This window comes from Rhipicephalus microplus, unplaced genomic scaffold (assembly GCF_043290135.1).
Source record: "Rhipicephalus microplus isolate Deutch F79 unplaced genomic scaffold, USDA_Rmic scaffold_36, whole genome shotgun sequence".
NCBI lineage: Eukaryota > Metazoa > Arthropoda > Arachnida > Ixodida > Ixodidae > Rhipicephalus > Rhipicephalus microplus.
Genome location: NW_027464609.1, coordinates 2589884 through 2602629, shown reverse-complemented (window position 1 = coordinate 2602629; position 12746 = coordinate 2589884). Strand labels below are relative to the sequence as shown.

Genomic DNA, 12746 nt, shown 5'->3' with positions numbered 1-12746 from the left:
TGCTCATGCTGGCTTTACCGCAGTGCTGTTTCGATGCAGTGAAGCTTGATGATATTTTAGTATTTGTCCTTTTGTTTGCCTGAAACGGACGTGCCAAGATGCATATTTGGCCTGAGCAGTCGCGAATGCTTATATTTGTTTGATGCAAAAGTGGCCTGTGCATGCGTTAATTTCGTATCATGTAATGCTCTTCTGCTCACGGTGGCTTTACCGCAGTGCTTTCGCGATGCAGTGAAGCTTAATCATCTTTTGGTAATTATCTTTTTGTCTCCATGAAACGGACGTGCCAAGATGCATATTTGGCCTGAGCTGTCGCAAATGTTTATATTTGTTTGATGCACAAGTGGCCTGTGCATGCGTTCATTTCGTATCATGTAATGCTCTTCTGCTCACGCTGGCATTACCGCAGTGCTTTTGCGATGCAGTGAAGCTTGATCAAATTTAAGTATTTGTCCTTTTGTTTGCCTGAAATGGACGTGCCAAGATGCATATTTGGCTTGAGCAGCCGCAAATGCCTATCTTTGTTAGATGCGCAAGTGGCCTGGGCTTGCGTTCATTTCGTATCATCTAATGCTCTTCTGCTCACGCTGGCTTTACCGCAGTGCTTTTTCGATGCAGTGAAGCTTGATCATATTTTAGTATTTGTCTTTTCGTTTGTCTGAGACGAACATGCCAAGATGCATATTTGGCCTGAGCAGTCGCAAAGGCTTATATTTGTTTGATGCACAAGTGGCCTGTGTATGCGTTCATTTCGTATCATCGAATGCTCTTCTGCTCATGCTGGTTTTACCGCAGTGATTTGGCGATGCAGTGAAGCCTAATCAGCTTTTGGTAATTGTAGTTTTGTCTCCCGGAAATGAACGTGCCATGATGCATATTTGGCCTGAGCAGTCGCAAATACTTATATTTGTTTGATGCACAAGTGGCCTGTGCATGCGTTCATTTCGTATGTTGTAATGCTCTTCTGCTCACGCTGGCTTTACCGCAGTGCTTTTGCAATGCAGTGAAGCTTGATCATATATAAGTATTTGTCCTTTTCTTTGCCAGAAAGGGACGTGCCAAGACGCATATTTGGCCTGTGCAGTCGCAAATGCTTATATTTGTTTGATGCACAAGTGGCCTGTTCTTGCGTTCATTTTGTAGCATGTAATGCTTATCCGCTCACGCTGGCTTTACCGCTGTGAATTTCGCAATACAGTGAAGCTTAGTCATCTTTCGGTAATTGTCTTTTTGTCTCTCTGAAACGGACGTGCCAAGATGCATATTTGGCCTGAGCAGTCGCAAATGCTTATATTTGTTTGATGCACAAGTGGCCTGTGCATGCGTTCGTTTCGTATCATGTAATGCTCCTCTGCTCACGCTGGCTTTAGCGCAGTGCTTTTGCGATGCAGTGAAGCCTAATCATCTTTTGGTATGTGTCTTTTTATCTCCCTGAAATGGACGTGCCAAGATGCATATTGGCCTGAGCAGTCGCTAATACTTATATTTTTTTGATGCACAAGTGGCGTGGGCTTGCGTTCATTTCGTATGATGTAATGCTCTTGTGCTCAAGCTGGCTTTACCGCAGTGGTTTTGTGAAGCTTAATCATATATATTTGTCCTTTTGTTTGCCAGAAAGGGACGTGCAAAGATGCATATTTGGCCTGTGCAGTCGCAAATGCTTATATTTGTTTGATGCACAAGTGGCCTGTTCTTGCGTTCATTTCATATCATGTAATGCTTTTCCGCTCACGCTGGCTTTACCGCTGTGAATTTAGCAATGCAGTGAAGCTTAGTCATCTTTCGGTAATTGTCTTTTTGTCTCTCTGAAACGGTCGTGCCAAGATGCATATTTGGCCTGAGCAGTCGCAAATGCTTATATTTGTTTGATGCACAAGTGGCCTGTGCATGCGTTAATTTCGTATCATGTGATGCTTTTCTGCTCACGGTGGCTTTACCGCATTGCTTTTGCGATGCAGTGAAGCCTAATCATGTTTTGGTATGTGTGTTTTTGTCTCCCTGAAATGGACATGCCAAGATGCATATTGGCCTGAGCAGTCTCAAATACTTTTTTTTGATGCACAAGTGGCGTGGGCTTGAGTTCATTTCGTATGATGTAATGCTCTTGTGCTCAAGCTGGCTTTACCGCAGTGCTTTTGTGATGCAGTGAAGCTTGATCATATTTAAGTATTTGTCCTTTTGTTTGCCTGAAACGGACGTGCCAAGATGCATATTTGGCCTGTGCAGTCGCAAATGCTTATATTTGTTTGATGCAAAAGTGGCCTGTGCATGCGTTAATTTCGTATCATGTAATGCTTTTCTGCTCATGGTGGCTTTACCGCAGTGCTTTCGCGATGCAGTGAAGCCTAATCATGTTTTGGTAATTGTCTTTTTGTCTCCATGAAACGGACATGCCAAGATGCATATTGGGCCCGAGCAGTCGCAAACGCTTATATTTGTTTGATGCACAAGTGGCTTGTGCATGCGTTCATTTCGTATCATGTAATGCTCTTCTGTTCACGCTGGCTTTACCGCAGTGCTTTTTTGATCCAGTGAATCTTAATAATTTTTTGGTAATTGTCTTTTTGTCTCCCTAAAACGGATGTGCCAAGGTGCATATTTGGCCTGAGCAGCCGCAAATACTTATATTTGTTTGATGCACAAGTGGCCTGTGCATGCGTTCAATTCGTATCTTGTAATGCTCTTCTGCTCACGCTGGCTTTACCGTAGTGTTTTGCAATGCAGTGAAGCTTGATCTTATTTAAGTATTTGTCCTTTTGTTTGCCAGAAACGGACGTGCCAAGATGCATATTTGGCCTGTGCAGTCGCAAATGCTTATATTTGTTTGATGCACAAGTGGCCTGTTCTTGCGTTATTTCGTATCATGTAATGCTTTTCTGCTCACGCTGGCTTTACCGCAGTGAATTTCGCGATGCAGTGAAGCTCAGGCATCTTTCCGTAATTGTCTTATTGTCTCCCTGAAACGGACGTGCTAAGATGCATATTTGGCCTGAGCAGTCATAAATGCCTATATTTTTTTATGCACAAGTGGCCTGTGCTTGCGTTCATTTCGTATTATGTATTGCTCTTCTGCTCATGTTGGCTTTACCACAGTGCTTTCGTGATGCAGTGAAGCTTAATCGTCTTTTGGTAATTGTCTTTTTGTCTCTTTGAAACGGACGTGCCAAGATGCATATTTGGCCTGAGCTGTCGCAAATGCTTATATTTGTTTGATGCACAGGTGGCCTGTGCATGCGTTCATTTCGTATAGTGTAATGCTCTTCTGTTCACGCTGGCTTTACCGCAGTGCTTTTTTGATCCTGTGAAGCTTAATAATTTTTTGGTAATTGTCTTTTTGTCTCCCTAAAACGGACGTGCGAAGATGCATATTTGGCCTGAGCAGTCGCAAATATTTATATTTGTTTGATGCACAAGTGGCGTGGGCATGCGTTCATTTCGTATCAAGTAATGCTATTGTGCTCATGCTGGCTTTACCGCAGTGCTTTCGCGATGCAGTGAAGCTTGATCATATTTTAGTATTTGTCCTTTTGTTTGCTTGAAACGGACGTGCCAAGATGCATATTTAGCCTGAGCAGTCGCAAATGCTTATAATTGTTTCATTTGGGGAATTGGAGCCGGCACGCTTGCCGACATGAAGCTCAAAACACTTCTGCTCTTGCAGGTTTTTGCGGTCTTTTGGACGGAAACTGCGCATCAGCCGTTCGGCGGGCATACGGTACACGTGTGTTCTGCCATCCCATCTGCGGATACATCACGCAAAGCGTCATCAGCTCGAGCATCTTCATCGCTGGACGAGGAGTGCTGCGATTCTTGTTGGGCCGCTTGCGTGAGCGATTACGACGGCGACAGTCGCTGCATGTGTGGAACATCATGTGACCCAGAACTGGCGTATATATTTGCGCGACACCTTGGCTGCGTGGGAATTGGAGCCGGCACGCTTGCCGACATGAAGCTCAAAACACTTCTGCTCTTGCAGGTTAGTGCTGTTCGTATGCTTGAATTTCCTAAAGCACTTTTAGCGTTGCCGGCTCCTCCCACAAAGGCATGTGTCGCGAGCACCACGGTGCGAGTGTGCACTGGAGTTAATGGGAAGCGTTTTCGCTTTATTGTGAACCGAGTGCTATATGTTGCTCTTCTTCTACTACTTTCTGGAGACATTGAGCTCAATCCTGGGCCTTTCGATAAAGGTGAAATGGATTATTTGAAGAAGTTGCAGGATACTATTATGAGTAAGTTAGAGAATATTGATACTAGGATAACTAACAGTGATACTAACATAGCTGAAATAAAGAGCAAGCTAGAGATGACCGAGGGCCATATAGAAAGCGTCATGAAATTGGTACATGAGCAAGCCACTGTAATAAAGAATCTAACTCATCAGATGCGAATTCTTCAAAAGAAAAATATCGACCTCGAAAACAGAAGCCGTAGAATGAACCTTGTGTTTTACGGGATAGACGATAATGACCAGCATGAAACTTGGGAACAGTCTGAGGCCCTCGTTAAGGGCATCTGCACTGCCCAACTCGGATACGAACTGACATCAGTTCAAAGGGCACATCGCGTAGGTCGTTTTAATGAACGGAAAAAAAGGCCAATTATTGTGAACTTTTCATCTGATAAGGAAAAAGAGGTCGTCCTTAAAAAAGCCAAGAATTTGAAAGGTACACAGTACAGCATTGAGCAGGACTATTCATTCGAAACGCGCACTGTACGAAAGAAGCTTTGGGAATATGGTAAAGCGAAAAGGGCGGATAAGAAAAACCTGGTTAAGCTAAAAGCCGATAAACTGATTATAAACGGCAGAGCATTTACTTGGGATGATGAAAAGGAAGAAGTCGTTGCCTTGTCTAAACAATGACAGGAAAATTGTACCATCTGCGTTCATCGTGATTTAATTATTGCAGTAGTGAATTGCCGAAGTGTAATAAACAAAATAGACGAATTCGCTGGCTTGCTTGATACCGTGAAGGCCGATGTCGTGTTCGGTACAGAATCTTGGCTCAACCCATCCATCTCTGATCATGAAGTGTTTCCTAACAATTATACTGCCTACCGTAAAGATAGGCCGAATCATGGGGGTGGTGTTTTCTTGTTAGTTCACTCGTCCCTTTCATCCGCTAATCTTGATATCGGTAATGACGCTGTCGAATCTGTCTGGAGTACTGTTACAGTCAGTAACAATTTTTCTTTTGTAGCTGGGACGTTTTATCGACCGCCCGCCGCGAACTCCAGTATTTTGCAATTATTATGTGACATCGTTTCACAGGCGTCTGACCGTACGATATTATTAGCAGGTGATTTTAATTTACCCGATCTAAAATGGCGAAGTCACTCATGCGAGGTGCTGCATGCCAGCCGTAATAACCTAGAAATGAAGAACATTGTTGACACTTTTGGGTTGATACAGTACGTTTTAGAACCCACAAGACTTAAGCATACCCTTGATCTTCTCTTTTGTAACTCCCCTAATTTAGTAAGTAACGTCGATATCATTCCAGGCATTAGTGACCATCAGGTTGTAGTAGCAGGCGTTATAACAAAAATTCAAAAAATCACGAAGAGTATCAGAAGAAAGTTGTTCTTTTTTGACAAAGGCGACTATCCGTCAATTTCCGCAAGGCTTCTTGATTATTTGCCTGTATTTGAATGCTTGGTAGAGGAACACAGTGTAGAGTATTTGTGGAACACATTTAAAAATAAGATACTCGAACTCTCAGAGCAGTACATACCAAGTATGGATTCGGCTAAGCTTAAGAAACGTAAAAAACCGTGGGTGACTTACAGTATCCTGAAACTAATTAAGAAACGAAGACGGGTATTCAAAAAATACAAAAAAATGAAAGGTAAAGTTCATTAAAAGAAGCTACAGGAGCTAACACGTGAATATAAAGAAGAATCAGTAAATGCAAAGCAGCATTTTTTTAAACGATGGAATGAAAATATTAGTACAAATCCTAAACCTTTCTGGCAATATCTAAAGGGATGTGGGTCTGATCCGGTTGGAATAAATGAACTTATTTTCGATGGACGCACTCTTTCCAATGATACGGATAAAGCCACGTGCCTAAATAACTACTTCCAATCCGTTTTTCTTCCTAAATCTGCATTGAGCTCATCCTTGACAAGTAGCAGTGTTCCTCTCATGGAACCTCTTGTAATTAGTGTCAGCGGTATTGAGGCCTTGCTCAGGAATCTCGACGACAGTAAAGCTATCGGCCCTGACGGTGTCTCTCTAAGAGTTTTAAAACAGTGCGTTAACCCCATTTCGCTCTACCTTTACCTGATCTTTGAAAAATCACTAAGCACTGGCCAGTTGCCACAAGACTGGAAAGTGGCAAATGTAGTCCCGATCCACAAAGGAGGTCCTAAAAAAGATGTCACGAATTATAGACCTATTTCGCTTACCTCGATATCATGTAAAATCATTGAACATGTAATATATAAGGCTCTAATGAAGCATTTATTAGATTACGATTTGTTAACAAAGACTCAACACGGTTTTCGTAAGGGCTTTTCCTGTACGACCCAACTTCTCGAGTTCTACAACGATCTAGTATCCGAAATTGATCTAGGTGGGCAAACAGACTGCATCTTTTTAGATTTCAGTAAAGCTTTCGACACTGTTTCGCATCCTCTGCTCCTCGAAAAATTACGAATATTTAATATAGATGAGAGAATTTTTAATTGGATAGAGAATTACCTGTCACAACGCCGCCAATGTGTTGTCCTGAATGGTACTAAGTCGGAATTTCTAGAGGTCACTTCGGGCGTCCCCCAGGGATCTGTATTGGGGCCTCTGCTATTCATAATTTTTATAAATGACATTAACAAAGATATAAGCTCAAGTATACGGCTCTTTGCTGATGATTGCGTAGTCTACAGAAAAATTCAGAAAGAACATGATGTCCTTGAATTGCAGGCTGATCTTGCACGTATTCATCAATGGTGCCTTAAGTGGCAAATGAAGTTAAACACAAATAAGTGCGTTCATGTGTGTTTTACAAAGAAGAAAAAAATATTTGATGCAAATTTTTGTCTAGGAGGAAATAAATTAGATAAAAAATACTCGTACAAATATTTGGGTGTATTGCTGTCGCATGATTGTTCCTGGAATGCACATGTGGATTATGTGGTTTCCAAAGCCGCGATAGCGTTGAATTATATTCAAAGGAATTTGAGATGTGCAGATCCTAACCTTAGAAGCACGGCCTACCTCACTTGTATTCGTCCAATCTTGGAGTATGCCTGTACTCTTTGGGACCCAACACAAACAGGTTTGATAAATAAATTAGAAAAAATACAAAACAGAGCAGCCAGGTTTGTTTTGGGTCGGTACGGACAAAAGCAGAGTTGTACCGAAATGAAAAAGGAGTTAAACTGGGAGTTACTGTCGTCCCGTCGCAAAAAATTGCGTTTGAAGCTTTTATACCAAATATTTCATAAAAAAACGGGACTAGACAGCGACACTTACTTAAAAAGACCAGATTACATATCTCAACGTACAGACCACATACACAAAATAAAGCCGTGCCGGGCCAGGACGAACCTGTATTCAAACTCGTTTTTTGTTAAAACTATTAACGAATGGAATTGTTTGACATCTAAGCAAGTGTGCAGTGTTAATGAAGATGTATTTTTTTCAACTTTGTAACCCCCCTGCTGTAACGCCTCTGGCAAAGCGGGGATATGTATGAATAAAGAATGAATAAAGAATGCACAAGTGGCCTGTGTATGCGTTCATTTCGTATCATGTAATGCTCTTCTGCTCACGCTGGCTTTACCGCAGTGCTTTCGCGATGCAGTGAAGCTTAAATAAATTTAAGTATTTGTCTTTTTGTTTGCTAGAAGCGGACGTGCCAAGATGCGTATTTGGCTCGAGCAGTCGAGTATGCTTATATTTGTTTGATGCACAAGTGGCTTATGCATGCGTTCATTTCGTATCATGTAATGATCTTCTGCTCATGCTGGCTTTACCGCAGTGCTGTTTCGATGCAGTGAAGCTTGATGATATTTTAGTATTTGTCCTTTTGTTTGCCTGAAACGGACGTGCCAAGATGCATATTTGGCCTGAGCAGTCGCGAATGCTTATATTTGTTTGATGCAAAAGTGGCCTGTGCATGCGTTAATTTCGTATCATGTAATGCTCTTCTGCTCACGGTGGCTTTACCGCAGTGCTTTCGCGATGCAGTGAAGCTTAATCATCTTTTGGTAATTATCTTTTTGTCTCCATGAAACGGACGTGCCAAGATGCATATTTGGCCTGAGCTGTCGCAAATGTTTATATTTGTTTGATGCACAAGTGGCCTGTGCATGCGTTCATTTCGTATCATGTAATGCTCTTCTGCTCACGCTGGCATTACCGCAGTGCTTTTGCGATGCAGTGAAGCTTGATCAAATTTAGGTATTTGTCCTTTTGTTTGCCTGAAATGGACGTGCCAAGATGCATATTTGGCTTGAGCAGCCGCAAATGCCTATCTTTGTTAGATGCGCAAGTGGCCTGGGCTTGCGTTCATTTCGTATCATCTAATGCTCTTCTGCTCACGCTGGCTTTACCGCAGTGCTTTTTCGATGCAGTGAAGCTTGATCATATTTTAGTATTTGTCTTTTCGTTTGTCTGAGACGAACATGCCAAGATGCATATTTGGCCTGAGCAGTCGCAAAGGCTTATATTTGTTTGATGCACAAGTGGCCTGTGTATGCGTTCATTTCGTATCATCGAATGCTCTTCTGCTCATGCTGGTTTTACCGCAGTGATTTGGCGATGCAGTGAAGCCTAATCAGCTTTTGGTAATTGTAGTTTTGTCTCCCGGAAATGAACGTGCCATGATGCATATTTGGCCTGAGCAGTCGCAAATACTTATATTTGTTTGATGCACAAGTGGCCTGTGCATGCGTTCATTTCGTATGTTGTAATGCTCTTCTGCTCACGCTGGCTTTACCGCAGTGCTTTTGCAATGCAGTGAAGCTTGATCATATATAAGTATTTGTCCTTTTCTTTGCCAGAAAGGGACGTGCCAAGACGCATATTTGGCCTGTGCAGTCGCAAATGCTTATATTTGTTTGATGCACAAGTGGCCTGTTCTTGCGTTCATTTCGTAGCATGTAATGCTTATCCGCTCACGCTGGCTTTACCGCTGTGAATTTCGCAATGCAGTGAAGCTTAGTCATCTTTCGGTAATTGTCTTTTTGTCTCTCTGAAACGGACGTGCCAAGATGCATATTTGGCCTGAGCAGTCGCAAATGCTTATATTTGTTTGATGCACAAGTGGCCTGTGCATGCGTTCGTTTCGTATCATGTAATGCTCCTCTGCTCACGCTGGCTTTAGCGCAGTGCTTTTGCGATGCAGTGAAGCCTAATCATCTCCATAGTGGGCAGCGCACAAAAGGAAACACACAAGAGAAGGAATCAGGACAAGCGCTGGTCTAACAACTGAAAGTTTTATTTGAAAGAAAGCATATATATACATGTGTACACAGAAAATCAAGTGCTACGCAAGATTACTTCCGATCAATGAAACCAATCTCCTGTTCAGATAAAGAAACAGATGGCTGGCTAACGCAAATGCCAACACTCTTCGCCATGTGGTAAGCCTCAGCAATCTCACGTGTCCTTTGATTATGATGGCGGTCGATGATTGCGGTTTGCTCAAAAGAAGGAATACAACCGCAATCGCGGCAATGGCTGGCGAGGTGAGACAGAACCCCACCCTTTAAAGAATTTTCATGCTCCCGTAGCCTAATATTAATACATCTACCGGTCTGTCCTATGCAGACACTCCCGCACGAGCAAGGAATTTTATAGACTACCCCGGTCGAACATGCGTTATACTTCTTAACGTGCTTGATTGAACAAGTGTTATCAACCGCCCTCGTAATTCCCTTAACGCGTCTATGAATCTTGCCACATAAGCTACCCAATTTATTCCCACTTGAAAAAACAACGTCAACCCCATACTGCCCCCCAACTTTCTTTAATCTATGTGAAATGGAATGTACATAGGGAATCACTGCAAAACGCTTTTGCTCGCGTTGAGAGGTTGCTGGTTGGTTGGTGGGCTGCGCGTTACTATTTACTTTCTTTAGCAAACGCTCGGAAGCAGAAACGAGAAAGGCGGTGGGAAAACCCGCTGTCTTAAGCCGATCACACTGATTACGAAAGCTTTCCTCTGTGGCATGGAAACAAGATTTTGCGACAGCTGCGTGAAGGCATGAAGTGACTATACCATTTTTTACCAGTTTAGAATGAGCAGATTTAAAGTTTAGGAGGGGTTTAGCCGACCTGGGAGCGTATAACCAACAGACATGCGCATCCTGGAATCGCAATGTTAGGTCAAGGAACTGAAGCTCATTCTTTTCATTGGGAACTTCACACGTAAACTGAAGACCCTGCCCCCTTTCCCTAAATGCCTTGAGAATGTTCACCTTATCATGTAAGCTACTAACACTATCCAAAAAAACCAAGTAATCATCCACATACCTAAATATACGAGTCCCCCAACCCTCAAAATCTCTTTCTAGATCGCGATCAATTCTACTCAACAATATGTCACTTAGGACCGGGGCAACTCTGGAACCTATGCATACACCTGAGGCCTGAACAAACAAATCCCCTTGCCAAGAAACAAAAGTAGAATCAAGATAAAAACGAAGAAGTTCAAGGAAACTTTGAACAGCAATACCACATTTGTCAACAAACCGCGTTTCTTCATTAAGTTCAGTGATAGTTTCCTTAACACATAGTAACAGAAAATTATGCGGCAGTGAATAGAACAGGTCCTGAACATCGACACTGAAGGCAGACTTTTTTTCCCAAAGGTTCTGATTACCCAAGAAATCAACAACCTGTAGTGAATTCCTAACCAAGAATGGATCCACTAAATTCAACGAGCTGAGGTGGGTTTGCAAGTAGCCCGAGACAACGTGTTGCCACGAGCCACGCTCCGACACAATTGCCCGAAAGGGTACATCGGGTTTATGCGTCTTGGCGGAGAAGAACACCTGCAACTCCAGGCTTTTTGAATTCTTCGCCAAGGACCTCAGTCGTTCAAGCTTTAGGTCTGACAATAATGCCAATGCCTTCTTCTTAACAGAAGCCGGCTTACAAGTGACTGGTTTGAAGTTTTTTTGCATTGCTTGAACAGCCTTATCCTGAAACATGCCCGCGGGCATTACGACGAAGGATCCTTCCTTATCTGACACCAAAAGCCGCAAATCACTTGCGGCAAAAGAGTTTACTAAGCGTCGCGACTGGCCATCTCGACTGAATCTCGTACTGCACTTGGAAACCACATCAATACACTGTTTCAAACAAAAGGATCGGTTAGGCTCAGAAACCTGGTTAGCAACGGAATGAGTCATTGCCAATTTTTCCGTGGCGGTGAGCTTTGGTTCAAAGGCAAATTTGGGACCAAGCCCCAGAAATTCCTGGTCATATTCTTCAATGTGGGCACCTCCAAGAAGCACAACCCGACCTGTACCTTTTTTCGCCTTCGGTCGTGGTGGTAGCGTCACCAGCACAGCCCTCCAAAGGTACTCAGTCGCCGCGTCCGTGGCCGAGCACCAATCAGCGTAGAGTCGCCGCTTCCGACGGTCGTCGCCTTCAGCACCACAGCATACCCGCAAACAGCTTCTGAAGAACCGCGCCTGCCGCCACCACTCCGAGCGCAGAAGTCGGCACACTCTCCTAACATGACTGGGGGACGGCTGTAGCCAACCGCACAGCCCCTGAAGATCCGGGGGACACTGTGAGATCCTGGCATACCACGAAGCAGTCCGTGCACGGCAGATGCAAACGGCGATGACTGAAGAAATGGCAGATGCGTCCATGAAATTGACGTATTGACACAAATTCGTATTCGTGGTATGCCAGGATCTCACAGTGTCCCCCGGATCTTCAGGGGCTGTGCGGTTGGCTACAGCCGTCCCCCAGTCATGTTAGGAGAGTGTGCCGACTTCTGCGCTCGGAGTGGTGGCGGCAGGCGCGGTTCTTCAGAAGCTGTTTGCGGGTATGCTGTGGTGCTGAAGGCGACGACCGTCGGAAGCGGCGACTCTACGCTGATTGGTGCTCGGCCACGGACGCGGCGACTGAGTACCTTTGGAGGGCTGTGCTGGTGACGCTACCACCACGACCGAAGGCGAAAAAAGGTACAGGTCGGGTTGTGCTTCTTGGAGGTGCCCACATTGAAGAATATGACCAGGAATTTCTGGGGCTTGGTCCCAAATTTGCCTTTGAACCAAAGCTCACCGCCACGGAAAAATTGGCAATGACTCATTCCGTTGCTAACCAGGTTTCTGAGCCTAACCGATCCTTTTGTTTGAAACAGTGTATTGATGTGGTTTCCAAGTGCAGTACGAGATTCAGTCGAGATGGCCAGTCGCGACGCTTAGTAAACTCTTTTGCCGCAAGTGATTTGCGGCTTTTGGTGTCAGATAAGGAAGGATCCTTCGTCGTAATGCCCGCGGGCATGTTTCAGGATAAGGCTGTTCAAGCAATGCAAAAAAACTTCAAACCAGTCACTTGTAAGCCGGCTTCTGTTAAGAAGAAGGCATTGGCATTATTGTCAGACCTAAAGCTTGAACGACTGAGGTCCTTGGCGAAGAATTCAAAAAGCCTGGAGTTGCAGGTGTTCTTCTCCGCCAAGACGCATAAACCCGATGTACCCTTTCGGGCAATTGTGTCGGAGCGTGGCTCGTGGCAACACGTTGTCTCGGGCTACTTGCAAACCCACCTCAGCTCGTTGAAT

General features: G+C 44.0%; 1 protein-coding gene across 1 annotated transcript in view; it reads right to left on the bottom strand.

Annotated features, from left to right (window-relative positions):
- Positions 1-11510: 11510 nt before the first annotated feature.
- LOC142786883 (uncharacterized) overlaps positions 11511-12746 on the bottom strand; it is a 153452-nt gene continuing 152216 nt past the window's right edge. Inside the window, exon 2 of the mRNA XM_075884579.1 lies at positions 11511-11804. Coding sequence (XP_075740694.1) covers positions 11511-11804 — 294 coding nt within the window. The remainder of the gene's footprint in view (positions 11805-12746) is intronic.